The 16,255-nt window shown below is 39.2% G+C and overlaps 1 protein-coding gene across 1 annotated transcript in view; it reads left to right on the top strand.

The window, feature by feature from the left end:
• Positions 1 to 16,255, top strand: part of pou6f1 (POU class 6 homeobox 1) — an 87,582-nt gene that overhangs the window by 5,877 nt on the left and 65,450 nt on the right. The window contains exon 2 of the mRNA XM_059956102.1: positions 1,555 to 1,651. Coding sequence (XP_059812085.1) covers positions 1,598 to 1,651 — 54 coding nt within the window. The 5' untranslated portion in view covers positions 1,555 to 1,597. The remainder of the gene's footprint in view (positions 1 to 1,554; positions 1,652 to 16,255) is intronic.

Raw genomic sequence — 16,255 nt, 5'->3', positions numbered from 1 at the left:
TCCTATCAGCTTGAACCAGTCTGGCCAATCTCCTCTAATCTTTTTCATTAACATGGCATTTTTGCCCTCAGACCTGCCACACAATGGATGTTTTTGTTTTTTTGCACCATTCTCTGTACACTCTAGGGACTCGTGTGAGAATCCTGGAAAGTCAGTAGTTTCTAAGATACTTAAACCACTTTCTCTGGCACCAACAATCATTCCATGGGTAAAGTCACTTCGATCACATTTCTTCTTCATTCTGATGTTTGGTTAGAACAACTGAACCTCTTGACCATGTCTGCATGCTTTTATGCATTGAGTTGCCGCCACATGATTGACTAATTAGATATTTGCATTAATGAGCAGGTATTCAGGTGTACCTAATAAAGTGGCCACTGAGTGAAAGTTACATTCAGAAATATATTACATACCATTATTTCACTTTTGCTAGGTTAAAATTCCATCTAATATCACTGTGGGAGCTGCATTTCTAGGAAGGCTACCATGATTCAAAAACAGTTCGCTGTTTCCTTCTCGAGGGCAGTTAAGGATTGGTACTAAATGTTGGCCTTACCAGCAAAGCCTACATCCCATTTAAGAAATAATAAAAAAGAGCTACAAGGATGGGAGCTTGATTATGTTGGGAATGTGTTGGTGAAGGGTAAAACAGTTTGCTGACAGTTATTGGAAAAGATTCATTGGCAGTAGCTTGTGAGTGTTGAGAAGTGATAGGCAGCAAAGTCTACCCAATCACCTACTTCATTGGTTGGTCTTTATATCCTTTAGGCACAGACTGGTTGTTTCCTTGAGAATGCCTAAAAATATTTAAGAAACATTTGTGGAAACCGTAGTATATAATCAAAGACTCTGTTTACTCTGAGCATCCCCCACCCCGCAACTCCTATCAGGCAGAAGATACAAGAGCCTGAAAGTATGTACCAACAAACTCAAGGACAGCTTCTACCCCACTGCTATAAGGCAACTGAACTGCTACCTAGAATGATTACTACCTAAATGGACTCTTGACTGAATCTAACTCGTTGTGGCTTTGCACTTTATCGTCTGCCTGCACTGAACTTTCACTGCAACTGTAACAATTTATTCTGCATTCTGTTATTGTTTTACAACATCACCGTTGTAATGAAATGATCTGTATTGATGATATGGAAAACAAAGTTTATCACTATACCATGATATATGTGATAATAATAAACAAATTTACCATCTTGCATTTCTTGTCCTTAAACTCGGCATTCCTTTGGGGAAAAGTTCAGGAAATTCAGATCCATGTAGTCCCATTAAGTAGGGTCAGAATCACCAATTTATGATTTAACACACTTCAACTTATATTTTTCTGAGCAGAATACTTTATTGCATAAGCTGCTGTTTAGCAGCATGTTATTTCAATGAACAACTGATGACCAAGTATTCATTAAAATTTATATGCATGAGATTGTATTCAAATGATTCAGTACAATGGTACATCAAACAGGCAGTCAATCATTTTACAGTCAATTTATTTGTTATTAATTTTCTTTAAACTAATTTTGTCATTTTTATTTTGCTCTCCAGGGTGTAATAAGGCAGATCAAACCTTTTCTTTCAGTGATGTAAAATGGAAACGGGCAGTTTGTCAGAGCAGGGTGATAATTTGTGTATCACAAAGCAGGTATGACGCAGTTACCCCTTTACTATTCTTTACTCCTATTTTAAATGAATACTAACTACTTAATTGTTACAATGTAACACTGCTTTTCTAGGTTTGTGTTAATACACCTAATTTTCAAAGAGAAACAAGTAATATAAATTATGTTACTACTAAATGACTGACTAAACTTTTAAGACATGTGTTTTTCCACCTGGTAATACAAAACCACAATTATCTCTGTATCTTTTGATGTTGAATTTGATCTTAGAACTGCAGTTAGGAAGTCTAATGATTTAAAAAGCGGGTTAATGTTCAAAGGCATTGTGATAATAAGTGGCAGGATTTGGGTTTTGCCCTGGATACTCCAGGGAATAGGTTCCCAATGTTAACTGTTCTACAAGGAAGGAACAAACCTGTTTTGGATACTAGTTATCTCTTGTGCCCTCTATAGCTGCTTCTCTTCAGCAAAGGAAGTGGAAAAAAATTAGAAGGGTCGAGAGTAGCATTAGGAGCAATATAAGGCAACACAACAGATAATAAAGCAGGAATTTGTGTATATGTGCATATATATAGTCCTACTCCTTGTGTAACTACAGTTGATTTTACTACTCAGTAGTATAAGTTTTCATAAAATTGATTTTTGGTGCTGCACAACACTGTTTAAGGATTTCATTTAACAGCCTCTTTCAAAACATGCTTAAAAAGTAAAGAAAGTGTACTCACTGTACAACCAGTGTGGTTTTTTGAGGCTTGGGTGCAGTCATTGGACTAGATATGATTTATTTGTACATTTCCTGACCTATTCATGACAATAGACAATAGGTACAGAAGTAGACCATTCGGCCCTTCGAGCCTGCACCGCCATTCTGAGATCATGGCTGATCAATTCCTATCAATACCCGGTTCCTGCCTTGTCCCCATATCCCTTGATTCCCCTATCCATAAGATACTTATCTAGCTCCTTCTTGAAAGCATCCAGAGAATTGGAGAATTGGCCTCCACTGCCTTCCGAGGCAGTGCATTCCACACCCCCACAACTCTCTGGGAGAAGAAGTTTTTCTTTAACTCTGTCCTAAATGACCAACCCCTTATTCTCAAACCATGCCCTCTGGTACTGGACTCTCCCAGCATCTGGGACATATTTCCTGCCTCTATCTTGTCCAATCCCTTAATAATCTTATATGTTGCAATCAGATCCCCTCTCAATATCCTTAATTCCAGCGTGTACAAGCCCAGTCTCTCTAACCTCTCTGCGTAAGACAGTCCAGACATCCCAGGAATTAACTTCGTGAATCTACGCTGCACTTCCTCTACAGCCAGGATGTCCTTCCTTAACCCTGGAGACCAAAACTGTACACAATACTCCAGGTGTGGTCTCACCAGGGCTCTGTACAAATGCAAGAGGATTTCCTTGCTCTTGTACTCAATTCCCTTTGTAATAAAGGCCAACATTCCATTAGCCTTCTTCACTGCCTGCTGCACTTGCTCATTCACCTTCAGTGATTGATGAACAAGGACTCTTAGATCTCTTTGTATTTCTCCCTTACCTAACTCTACACCGTTCAGATAATGATCTGCCTTCCTGTTCTTACTCCCAAAGTGGATAACCTCACACTTATTCACATTAAACTTCATTTGCCAAGTATCTGTCCACTCACCCAGCCTATCCAAGTCACCCTGAATTCTCCTAACATCCTCATCACATGTCACACTGCCACCCAGCTTAGTATCATCAGCAAATTTGCTGATGTTATTTTTTATGCCTTCATCCAAATCGTTAACATAAATGGTAAACAGCTGTGGTCCCAATACCGAGCTCTGTGGCACCCCACTAGTCACCACCTGCCATTCCGAGAAACACCCATTCACCGCTACCCTTTGCTTTCTATCTGCCAACCAGTTTTCTATCCATGTCAATGTCTTCCCCCCGATGTCCTGAGCTTTGATTTTACCCACCAATCTTCTATGTGGGACCTTATCAAATGCCTTCTGAAAATCAAGGTACACTACATCCACTGGATCTCCCCCATCTAACTTCCTGGTTACATCCTCGAAAAACTCCAACAGATTAGTCAAGCATGATTTACCCTTGGTAAATCCATGCTGGCTCGGCCCAATCCTATCACTGCTATCTAGATATGCCACTATTTCATCCTTAATAATGGACTCTAGCATCTTTCCCACCACCGATGTCAGGCTGACAGGTCGATAGTTCTCTGTTTTCTCCCTCCCTCCTTTCTTAAAAAGTTGGATAACATTAGCCATTCTCCAATCCTCAGGAACTGATCCTGAATCTAAGGAACATTGGAAAATGATTACCAATGCATCTGCAATTTCCAGGGCCACCTCCTTTAGTATCCTAGGTTGCAGACCATCTGGACCTGAGGATTTGTCAGCCTTCAGTCCCATCAGTCTTCTCATCACCGTTTCCTTCCGAATGTCAATCTGTTTCATTTCCTCTGTTACCCTATGTCCTTGGCCCATCCATACATCTGGGAGATTGCTTGTGTCTTCCTTAGTGAAAATAGATCTGAAGTACTCATTAAATTCTTCTGCCATTTCTCTGTTTCCCATAACAATTTCACCCAATTCATTCTTAAAGGGCCCAACATTGTTCTTAACTATCTTCTTTCTCTTCACATACCTAAAAAAGCTTTTGCTATCTTCCTTTATATTCCTGGCTAGCTTGCATTCGTACCTCATTTTTTCTCCCCGTATTGTCTTTTTAGTTAAGTTCTGTTGTTCCTTAAAAACTTCCCAATCATCTGTCCTCCCACTCACCTTAGCTCTGTCATATTTCCTTTTTTTTAATGCTATGCAGTCTCTGACTTCCTTTGTCAACCACTGAGGCCCCTTTCCCCCCTTTGAATCCTTCCTTCTCTGGGGGATGAACTGATTTTGCACCTTGTGCATTATTCCCAAGAATACCTGCCATTGCTGTTCCACTGTCTTTTCTGCTAGGCTATCTGTCCAGTCAACTTTGGCCAGCTCCTCCCTCATGGCTCCATAGTCTCCTTTGTTCATCTGCAACACTGACACCTCCGAGCTGCCCTGATCCTTCTCAAATTGCAGATAAAAACTTATCATATTTTGATCACTACCTCCTAATGGCTCCTTTACTTCAAGATCGCTTATCAAATCCTGTTCATTACATAACGCTAAATCCAGAATAGCCTTGTCCCTGGTCGGCTCTCGTACAAGCTGTTCCAAGAATGCATCCCTTAGGCACTCTACAATCTCCCTATCCTGGGGTTCAGCACCAACCTGATTCTCCCAGTTCACCTGCATGTTGAAATCCCCCATAACTACTGCGACATTACCTTTGCCACATGCCAATGTTAACTCCCTATTCAACTTGCACCCAATATCCATGCTACTGTTTGGTGGCCTGTACACAACTAATGAACCCGTTAGTGTTCATTAGATCAAGTTCTTGGACTTGGGCCGCCTGCCATTAGAGACTGCTGATGCTAAGCAAATGCAATTCCCTTGATTCTAAGTTAGATTAAAGTTGTATTTTACTTTTCTTAGCAACTTTGAGCATTTTATGTGGATTTACCTGTAGTATTAATAAGATTGTCATGCACTTAGTGACTCTCTAAGAGTAACCTCTTCAACTTTGAGTTTCATATCCAGTTAAATGTATTGAATGTATTGCGTCAATGTGTTCTTAACAGATAAAAAGAGAAAGTGATGGAAGGGTCTCCTATCCAGTTCTGATGAGTGGCCTTCAACCTGAAACATTTGTTGTTTCTCTTCTGAGAGATGTGGGCCAACCTGCTGAATATTTCCAGGATTTTCTGTTTTTATTTTAGATTTCCAGCATCTGCAGTTAAAAAAATATATATATTTATAATGGAAACCATTGCAGCAGAAGGACAAAATAATAACATTATACCATTTCTGAAAAGCAACTGCATGGCCTCAGTTATATATAATGTAAATTACAACCATTTATGACTTTTAAGGGTTTGCTCATACTTGGGATCTTGCACCTATTGGACCAGCAGCTACTGTATTTGTGAACATCCATAAAAGAACTAGTAAACATTTCCAAATTAAAAGTCTAAACGAAGAAATAAAAAGGCACAGGTTGTTCCATGGAGCTATATGGGAAGTGTTTGTGTGTGTAGGACTGTTGTTAGAATTTGATGATAAGATCTCATTATGATGTTTTTACTCCGTTTCCAAACCATCAGGCTGTCTGCTGACTGGAAATCTAAAGTCTTTTAGGAAAGGTGACTAGCAAATGTGGATGTTTCAGGTGATGATTAGTGGGGGTCATATCTACAGTTGCGAAGTGGGAAGGGGGTTGGTGGTAGATTCATTTGTTTGACGCTCCTGCTCTTACTGGCACACAAGTAGTGCTGTCAAAAGATGGATTGGACAGGCTTGCTTTCCTTTTAGCTAACAAGTTTCCTGGATTCCTGGCGAATCTACCTTATGAATGTTAAATTTAAATTTAACATAATACCAGAACAGAGCTTATATGAATAATTTCTCCATCATTGGTTACCTCAGATACATTTATAATGGAAATGGGCAAACTCACATCAATTTGGGATTTTCTTTTATTAAATCCCCCATCTTCCCCATTTATCATGAGGATTTCAAAATGCCTCTCAAAGAATTACTTTCTTCTTATGTGACTAATATTGCTATATTTTACCGCACTGGAATAAACAGAAAATGGCAGAATGGCTATTTTTATAGGCGGTTGAAGCCATTGACAATGGGATAGCCCGCTACCTCATTCAATAAATTGCTGTTCAGGAGCTTTCTGTTGTACTTTACTGCATTCTATTCCCTAAAGTTAGGCCCATTGTGATATTACCTCCATTCTCAACTTTTTAAGGTAGGACCTTTAGGCTTCAAGTTACTGGAAAAGTTGATCTGTAATTAACTTCATTTGTAAAGTAGATTCAATTAGCATATTACATTAATACTTACTCCCTGATGAATAACAATTATACCCCCTAGTTTCATAAAGACCAGGGTTGGCATTTTAGAATTGTAACTAAGTTAATATCTATATGAAAAGTTAACTGATTAGCATAAATCATTAATACAGTCTCAGTTACAGCATTACAATTATTTGTGGGAATATTTTTAAAGGATTTAGATTTTGCATATTATAGAGAAAAACCTATTATAGAGAAATGCTAACCCTATTTCTTCTAATGTTAATTAGCTTATGTAAATGAGATATAAGAAGCACAGATCATTACTATGTTCAGTCTACTAACATGAATGTCCGTTCCAAGTTCTGTAAATGCATGATTGGGGTTTGAGTTAAGCTCATACATGCTAATTCATGCAAAATTTGTGCCATGCTGTCCAGGATTTTCTTGTATTATAAATGTTCCACTCAGTCACTCTGTAAATGATTTGATGCCTTATCTGGTGAATTTGTAATTGATGCTGCAAGGATCAGTTTTGTTCACAGGCTGTTAGATACAAATACCTAATGTACATTCAAATAGATCCCACAAGTTAAAGATTGAGATTAGTTTTTATAGATTTAACTTGTAGTTTTTAATTTATTTCAACATGCATAGGCTGTATTCACTTGATACAAAAAGCGGGCAAGGAAGTTAAATGCCCTTGGAAATGATCCAGGGTTTTCAATCTGAAAGCTTAATTTAAATTCAATAGAATATCATGAACATAATATCAAAAGCTGAAAGGACGAGCATTCCTTTGCAGATAACTTCAAGTTTTAACTAGGGGTTTAAAAACTATAGTGCATCAGAGGGATTGGTGAAAATATTCAAGGAGTAATGCACACCATGCGTCAGTAGTTTCTCAAGGAAATTGTTTACAACTTTCTCCATCAAAGAGTAGGCAATAATGATCACTGAGTACCTTATTATTTTGAATTGTCCAGAAATTGCCTATACAAACCATATGAGGAATGTGCAAGTCTTGACAGGGAGATCTTAAAAGTTGAGAATGACACAATCCAGAAATGTTATAGTTTTGAACTACCATGTTACATTGATAGAGGTGAGAGGTTACGTGTTTGGTAAATGCTTTAGAAAATGCTGTGGCGAGTAACTCCTGTGCATTTTGTAGAGAGTGTACATTGCAGCCATGGTGCAGTGATGGTAAATGAAATGAAACTTTAGGGTGGAGAACAAATAAAAATACAGATGTTGGAGTCTGTAACAAATACAGGAAGTACTGGAAGAGCTCAGCCAGTCTGGCAGCATCTGTGGAAGGAGAAACCAGTTAAATCTTTGGGTCAGTGATCCTTATCTGAGAGTAGTAGATGAATGTGAAATGAATGCTGTAAATCTTAAACAAATACTGATCTTATGAAGATATTGATCTTAATATTGGGTCCTGAAACTGTAATATGCCCAGTTAGAAGATGAGCTGCAGTACTTTAAGCTTGTATTGAACTTTGTTCGAACATGTTGGAATCACATTTGTGGACTGAACTGAGGTATTCTCTAAAAAGTCATCCAGTCTGTGTTTGGTTCCCCTCACCCCCCAATGTAATAACACATGGCATAAATGAATGCCACCTTCGAGATCAGAAGTATAAGTAAATTATTGATTCATGTGGCAGGATTACTGTACACTGGAGGAAGAAAGTGAAAGGTTTGTTGTCCTTTGTTCTACATTTTATATTTTTTCATTGTTGTATCTCCTGTGGATGTGCAGGAAGCTGCCATGGGAAGGGGAATTAAGTATTGGTACAGACATAGTAAGCCAGAGCACCTTGGAGTGAATTATAATTTAAGAATTGTGATTGTTGGGGGTTGCAGATGATCATCTATTGAACACAAAGGTTGGTGAGGCGGTAAGTGAAGACAAGGCGCAGAGGTAGGTTGGTACAGTTCCCGTTGTCCATTGAACTGACCAGCACAATTCAGCATCTTCAGTATTTGCTTACACAAATTTGACGGGACTACAGTTCAAAATGTAATTCATTGGATGGCAGGTTTATAATGATGTCCAGACTAAAATAGTATAACAGCCACATTTTCTTTCCCCACTTAAAAAAGGAAAGAATTTTTAAAAATCTGTTAGAGAACTGCTGCAACCCAGAAAAGACAGTCTCTATAGAGATTAGAGATGGTTTTTACGACAGCTATAAACTTGGATAGTGTAGATAGGCTATTTATTTTAATACCTTTTGAGATTAGGAGTTCAGCTGGTTTAATGATTCACCCTAGAGTAATCAAAATTGTCCCAATTTGAGACAAGGAGAGATTAGACAAAGGAGTTAGTGGACATTATTTACTCGGATTTTCGGAAGGCCTTTGATAAGGTGCCATACACAAGGCTGTTAAACAAGATAATAGCCTATGGTCTAAGAGGCACGGAATGAAGATTGGCTGACTTGCAGATGTCAGAGAGTGGGGATAAACAGGGTCCTTTTGAGGATGGCTGCAGGCGACTAATAGTGTTTTGCAGGGGTCAATGCTGGGATTGGAAGTTTTCACTTTATATCTGGATGAAGGAAATGATGGTTTTGTGATAACAGTACCAAGATAGATGGAGTGACAGGTAGTGTGGTGGTGGCAGGAAGTCTGCAGAAAAACTTGGACAGGTTGGTAGAGTGGCTAGATGGAATACAGTGTTGGGAAGTGTGGGGTTATGCACTTTGACTGGAAGAATGAAGGTGCAGACTATTTTGTAAATGGGAAGTGAATTCAGAAATCAGAGGTGCAAAAGGAATTTGGGAATCCTAGTTCAGGATTCTCTTAAGGTTAACTTGCAGGTTGAGACAGTAATATAGAAGGCAAGTGCAATGTTAGCATTCATTTCAGGAGGACTAGAATGTGAAAGTAAGGATGTAATGCTGAGGTTTTATAAGGCACTGGTCAGACCACACTTGAAGTATTGTGAGCAGTTTTGGTCCCTGTATCTAAGGGGAAATGTGCTAGTCCTGCAGAATGCCCAGAAGAGGGTCACAAAAATGATCCCAGGAATTGAATGAAAAGCTTAACATATGAGGAACATTTGAGGATGAATGAGTGCGGGGGAGGGGATGGAAATCTCATTGAAACTGAAAGGCCTGGACAGAGTGGTTATGGAGAAGATGTTTCCTGTAGTGGGGAAGTCGAAGACCAGAGGGCATAACCTCCAGATAAAATGACATCCCTTTAGTACAGAAACAAGGAGGAATTATTTTAGCCAGAAGATTGTGAATCTGTGGAATTGATTGCCACAGATGGCTGTAGAGATCAAGTCATTGGGTATACTTAAGGCAGAGGTTGATAAGTTCTTGGTTGGTCAGGTGGAAAAGGCAGAGCATGAGGAAAAAGACAGAATGCAACTAAGGAAAAAAATCAGCGAAGGTTGAATGGCAGAACATATTTAATGGGCTGAATGGCCTAATTCTTCTCTAGTTATGGTCTATTTACCATATACTGATCCATCTCAGAAAGAAAAATACAGGAGCTAAAATTGGACTGAAGACAAAATTATTTTAATCACAAAATTTTATTTTTTCTATGCAGAAGATAGTGAGCCTCCCTGTAAAAAATCGTTATGACTGCACAAATCCAATTAAGTCTTCAATATATATTTTCTAATCATGGGAATATATGTAAATTAGACCAAATTAAGTGAATTGATAGAAGAGCAAATCCAGACCTGAGACTGGGACACTCAAAGCAGCTTGGGATCTTTTAGTACATATAAGGTGCTATGTAAATGTAGACTGATGTGATTACCAGTAAGTTTTCTTTTTAAAATTGATTTTAAATGCCAACTATTGTACATATTATATCTATAAAATCACATAGGAACAAAATTAGGCCACTTGGCCCATTGAGTCTGTTCCACCATTCCACCATGGCTGATTTATTATGTCTCTCAACTCCGTTCTCTTGCTTTCTCCCTGTAACCTTTGATACCCTTACGAATCAAGAATCTATCAACCGCCACTTTAAATACATCCAAAGACTTGACCTTCACAGCCATCTGTGATAACAAATTCCACAGATTCACCACCCTTTGGCTCAAGAAATGTCTTCTCATCTCTGTTCTAAAGGGGCGTCGTTGTATTTTGAATCTGTGCCCTTTACTCCTAGACTACCCCATTACAGGAAACATCCTCTCCACGTCCACTCTATCCAGACCTTTCAATAATCGATTGTCTTCAATGAGATCCCCTTCATTCCTTTGAACTCCAGCAAGTACAGGCCCCGAGTCATCAAACACTCCTCATACATTAACCCTTCCTTTTCCAGAATGGTTCTCGTGATCCTCCTCGGAACCCTCTCCAATTCAAGCACATCCTTTATTAGATAAGGGGCTCAAAGCTGCTCATTATACTCCAGCAAGTGCAATGTGACCAGTGCCTTATAAAGCTTCCAGACAATCTGAAAAATATAAAGCTAGAAAATAGCAGAATATTTGAAAATACAAAGGAAATTGGTTGGATGGAGCTCAAATAAATCTTGGGCCTCCAATTTTTATCTGCAAATCAACAGCAAAGTAATGGTTAAGGATGTGAAACCCTTCTTTGTTCTGTAATTGTGTAATACTTCAAGTTATTTCAAATCTCATGTCTTGACAAAATTTCCATCTGTTTTAATGCTAATGTAATATTTTTTTATCTTAATTACTTTCATTTTTTGTCACATTTAGATTTATTATCCCTAACTGTGATATAAAAATTATCATCTGTGTGATAACATTTTCCTGCTTCTAATAATAAGATCCTTTGTTCAGATATTTCATGCCAATATTAAAAGACTTCCAAATCACAGCCATACAGCACAAAAGCAGGTTCTTTGAGTCAAATGGTCCATACTGACCAAGATTCCCACCTAAGCTGGTCCCACTTTCCCACGCTTGGCTCTTACCTCTGTAAACTTTTCCTATCCATGACCTGTCCAAGTGCCTTTTACATGCTGTTGATATACCTGCCTCAACCACTTCCTTGGTCAGCTCGTTCCATATACTGATCACCTTCTGAGTGAAAATGTTGCCTGTCAAGTTCCTATTAAATCTCTCCCCCCTCACCTTAACCTTATACTCTTTAGTTCTGGATTCCCTAAACCTGGGGAAACAGACTGCATGTTCACCCTATAATTTTATACACCTCTATAAAGTTGTTCCTCATTCTTCTGTGCTCCAAATTGCACAAAAGGATCTTTAGGAAATTTCCAAGTATACCTTCAAAGAAGTTTATTGATGTATTTGTGAAAGAATAAAGGAACCCATCATTTGTGCCCAGGTGTGATAACATGCACAACACAGTGAGGGCTAGAAAGGTGGTATTTTTCTGTCAAAACTTAAGAATAATAATACCCTGGAAATTTAAGTGCATAATACATTTTTCATTACAATTTGAGTGGAATTTTCATCTCAACTATAACATTCTAACAGGCTTAGTTTTACTTGACAAATTGAATTGCATGGTTCGTACACATATTACAGGTTAGAAATATGCAGATCATGCAGCAACAATGTTAAACCTCAGAATGTTCGCTTGACAATCATCCTGCAAAATTGGGCTGTGTATCTGCGCTCAATTCTCAGAGAGAGCCTGGTCCAAGCAGTGCATATTTAAAGAGATCTTAAATCTCTTGGGGATTAAATTGGAGGTGAACTTGTTGTATTGAATGGGGTTGAAGAGTATTACAGTAAGTCTTGAAGTGACTTTTTTTGAAATTGAAGTGAAGATTGGCTTTTGTCATTTGAAGCATGGGTGTCTTTGCAGTGGGCTCATTGTTAAGAGTGAACATGACCAATAACCTATCCTGACCTAACCATGTTGATGTCATGGCCAAGAAAGCTCACAGACACCTCTACTTCCTCAGGAGTCTAAAGAAATTAAGCGTCTCCCCTTGAATTCTCACTATAGAAAGCATCCCATCAGGATGTGTCACAGCTTGCTGTGGCAACTGCTCTGCCTGTGACAGCAAGAAACTGCAGAGAGTTGTGGACACTGATTAGCACATCATGGAAACCAGCCTTCCCTCCATGGACTCTGCCTATACTTCTTGCTGCCTTGATAAATCAATCAACGTAATCAAAGACCCCACCTACCATGGACATTCTCTCTTTTTCCCTCTTCCATCGGACAGAAGTTACAAATGCCCGTTGTGGAAGAAAATAGTAAGACACTGTGACAAACGTTAAGGGGTTAATGACCTTCTTCTAGTATGTGAATTCAAAGTCCCTAATCACTTATCTGCGACTGTGTGACTGAAATATGCTTTGTCGGTGGGATGGGAAAATAACTATGTCTGTGCTTCCTTGTTCTAAGAATCATCACGTTTGCGCTTGGGAAAGCCTGATACACTGTCCTGAGAACTAACAATTAAGAAAATGTATAACCACTCAAGGGCATATAGTGCAACTTCATTATTCTAACAAATTGTAGTTGAAGTTCCCTCCTTTTTCAGATTTAAGTGCTTCTTGTCACATACGCTTGGGGTATAAATAAGAGTGTAATCCAGTGTTGAGTAGAGTCTCAGAACTCTGCTTTAGGAGTCTGGGCTCTCCATGATATCATGTAATAAAACCCTTTTGTCTGAAACAGTTCTCTGAGTTGGCCTGATCTATTCTGTCTGCTGCTCCTGAGGTTTTTCCTCCCACAACACCCGTATCTCCAGGCTCAAGGACAGTTTCTCTCCCACTATTATAAGAATATTGAATGGTTCCTAGTATGACAATATGGACTCTTGCCCTCACAATGTACTTTGTTATGACCTTATACTTTATTGTTAACCTGCACTGTACTTCCTCTGTAGCTGTTACACTTTATTCTGTATTCTGCTATTGTTTTACCTTGTACTATCTCAAAGCACTGTTGTAATGAATTAATCTGTATGAACAATATGCAAGACAAGCTTTTCACTCTCAGTAAATGTGACAATAATAAACCAATTTACCAATTTACATGAGGGCAAGTGAGAGGGAATAAGTTACAGGGAAATAAGTGGGGGAATACACGAAATATAGATCATTTGCAGATATGGGTGGAGAAATGGCAGATGGAGTTTAACCTGGCCAAATGTGAAGTATTGCACCTTGGTAAGTCAAATGTAAAGAGACAGTTCACTGTTAAGGGCAAGACTCTTAACATTGTTGACAAGCAGAGTGATCTTGGGGTTCAAGTTCATAGCTCCCTGGAAGTGGCTATACAGGTTAAGAGTGGTTAAAAATGCATATTGCATTGAGTTCAGGAACTTATGTTTCAGCTTTATAAAATTCTAGTTAGGCAGCATCTGGAGTATTGCATTATAGGAAGGATGTCAAGGATTTGGAGTGGGTTCAGAAGAGGTTTACTAGGATGCTGCCTGAGGGCTTGTGCTATAACGAAAGGTTGGACAAAATTGGGTTGTATTCTTTGGAGCAGCAGAGGATGAGGGAAGACTTGATAGAGCTTTATAAGATTATGAGAGGCATAGAGAGAGTAGGCAGCTGGTATCTTTTTCCCAGGGCTGAAATGTCTAATACCAGAGGACATGCATTTAAGGTGAGAGGGGGTAATTTCAAAGGAGATTTGAGGGGCAAGTTTTTTACATGAGAGTGGTAGGTGCCTGGAATGCACTCTCTGTGGTGGTGGTAGAGCCAGATACATTAGGGACTTTTAAGAGACATTTAGATAAGCACATGAATGTGAGAAAAATTGAAGGATATAGACATTGTGTAGGCAGAAGCGATTGATTTAGTTGGCCATTTGATTACTAATTTAATTGGTCTGGCACAAAATTGTGAGCCAAAAGGCCTGTTCCTGTGCTTTACTGTTCCATGTTCTATGTTGGGACTTTACTCACTGGAGCATAGAAGAATGAGGAGTGATCTTATAGAGGTGTATAAAATCATGAAGGAGCATAGATAGGGTGATTGCACAGTCTTTTTCCTGGGGTTAAAGTCCTGCAACTTCTAGGCAGGCTTGACAATGCTTTAAGTGTTATAGTGTATATGGCCAATGACTTTTGCTTAGTGAACTCGTGCCTGATAGACTAAACTACCTCTGTTGTTTGTGGACTGCCACCAGAGAGGGAGCATTCACCAATGTTGTTGAGGAATGCAAATTCAAGTAATAAAGTAAATCTGATGTTGCAAAAGGAAAATAGTTTCAGTGCAAACTACTGGATTGTGTTAAAATCCTACTCGGTTCACTTCAAGAAAGGAAATCTTCCAACCTTACCTGGTCCGACCGACATATCATTCCATATCCATCACAGGTGGTTGACTTTTAGCTGCCTCCATCTTCTAGGGCAATTAAGGGCAGATGACAAGTGTTGGGATTACCAGTGGTAGCCCAATCCCATCAATGAGTAACTATCTGAGCTACAACACACACAAGATGCTAGTGGAACACAGCAGGCCAGGCAGCATCTATAGGGAGAAGCACTGTCGACGTTTCAGGTTGAGACCCATAGATGCTGCCTGGCCTGCTGTGTTCCACCAGCATTTTGTGTGTGTTGTTGTTTGAATTTCCAGCATCTGCAGATTTCCTCATGTTTGCTAACTATCTGAGCTCGTGGCTTTGTGTGTCAAACAGATTAGTGGGGGAGTCTTCTTCCACTTTACAGTGGGATGGCTCTGCTGCTCAGGGTTTTGTCTTGGATATCTCAAATGAGAAAGACACAAGCATGGGGTCACAGTGAGCGGAGCAAGCAAATTAAAGGGCAAGCTTAAACAATTTCTTGCAAACCATAAGGGTTTGTGGAATGAGCATGAAGTAGGATTGGAAAAGGAGGAATAAATCAGATGCAACTATAAATAGGATGATAGCTACCCCCATAGTCTTCCATGCATACTTTGTCTGATAGACCAGTTCACCGATGGGGAGGTTAGGGACTTTCATTCTGCAGTTGCTGGTAGGATTGTGTGCTATCTGCAGCAAGAGAAGGGTAAGGGTGTTGTGTGTATTTCAATGAGTCTGCATTATGTACCTTACTTTCTATATAGAAAGCTGACAATGTACATAAAGCTGATATGTGTGTAAATTTTAGAGTTGGGGTAACTGAGTGACTCTGTGATGGAACATATGAGTGCCTGATAGGTGATGCAATTGCTAGGGATGGCTTACAATGAGCAATGGAAGTCTTACGCCTCAATCTGTGTGTGACTATAGTTGTGCTGTTGTTGGTAGAGGGAATTTAATTATTATGTTCATTGACCTTGACTGTGAGTGAAATTTTGTTAAAGTTTTTCAAGTACCAGTGCTAGATCCTAAGGTAGCTGGCTGTTCTTGGCTGTTTGCAATGTAAGGAGAGATGAAACAGTCTGGAATGTATTCTCTAGAGTTTAGAAGAATGAAAGCTGGGAACTTAAAACATTTTTTCAGGGAGGATGTTTCCCTAGCTGAAGTTTCAAGAGCCGGGTGTCATTGAGATTAGAATTCTCTCTGCCCTAAGATTATGTGGACTCGGTCATTGAATTCATTTAAAACCAAGACTGATGGTTTTCTGTTATTAAAGGAACCAAAGGATATAGGGATGAGAAAATTCCAATTGAGATAGAAGATCAGCCATTACTTTGGTAAATGGTGGTGTAGAGTCAAGGAGCTGGACAGCTGACTCCTGCTGTACATGTTTATGATGTCAATCTTCTTGGGTTGTTGAAGCTGCACTCATACAGACAAGTGAAGAGTGTTCCATCACACTCCTGACTTGAGCCATGGAGATTTTGGATGTG

This window comes from Hypanus sabinus, chromosome X1 (genome assembly GCF_030144855.1).
Source record: "Hypanus sabinus isolate sHypSab1 chromosome X1, sHypSab1.hap1, whole genome shotgun sequence".
Taxonomy (NCBI): Eukaryota; Metazoa; Chordata; class Chondrichthyes; order Myliobatiformes; family Dasyatidae; genus Hypanus; species Hypanus sabinus.
This window is presented reverse-complemented; position numbering and strand designations above follow the sequence as displayed.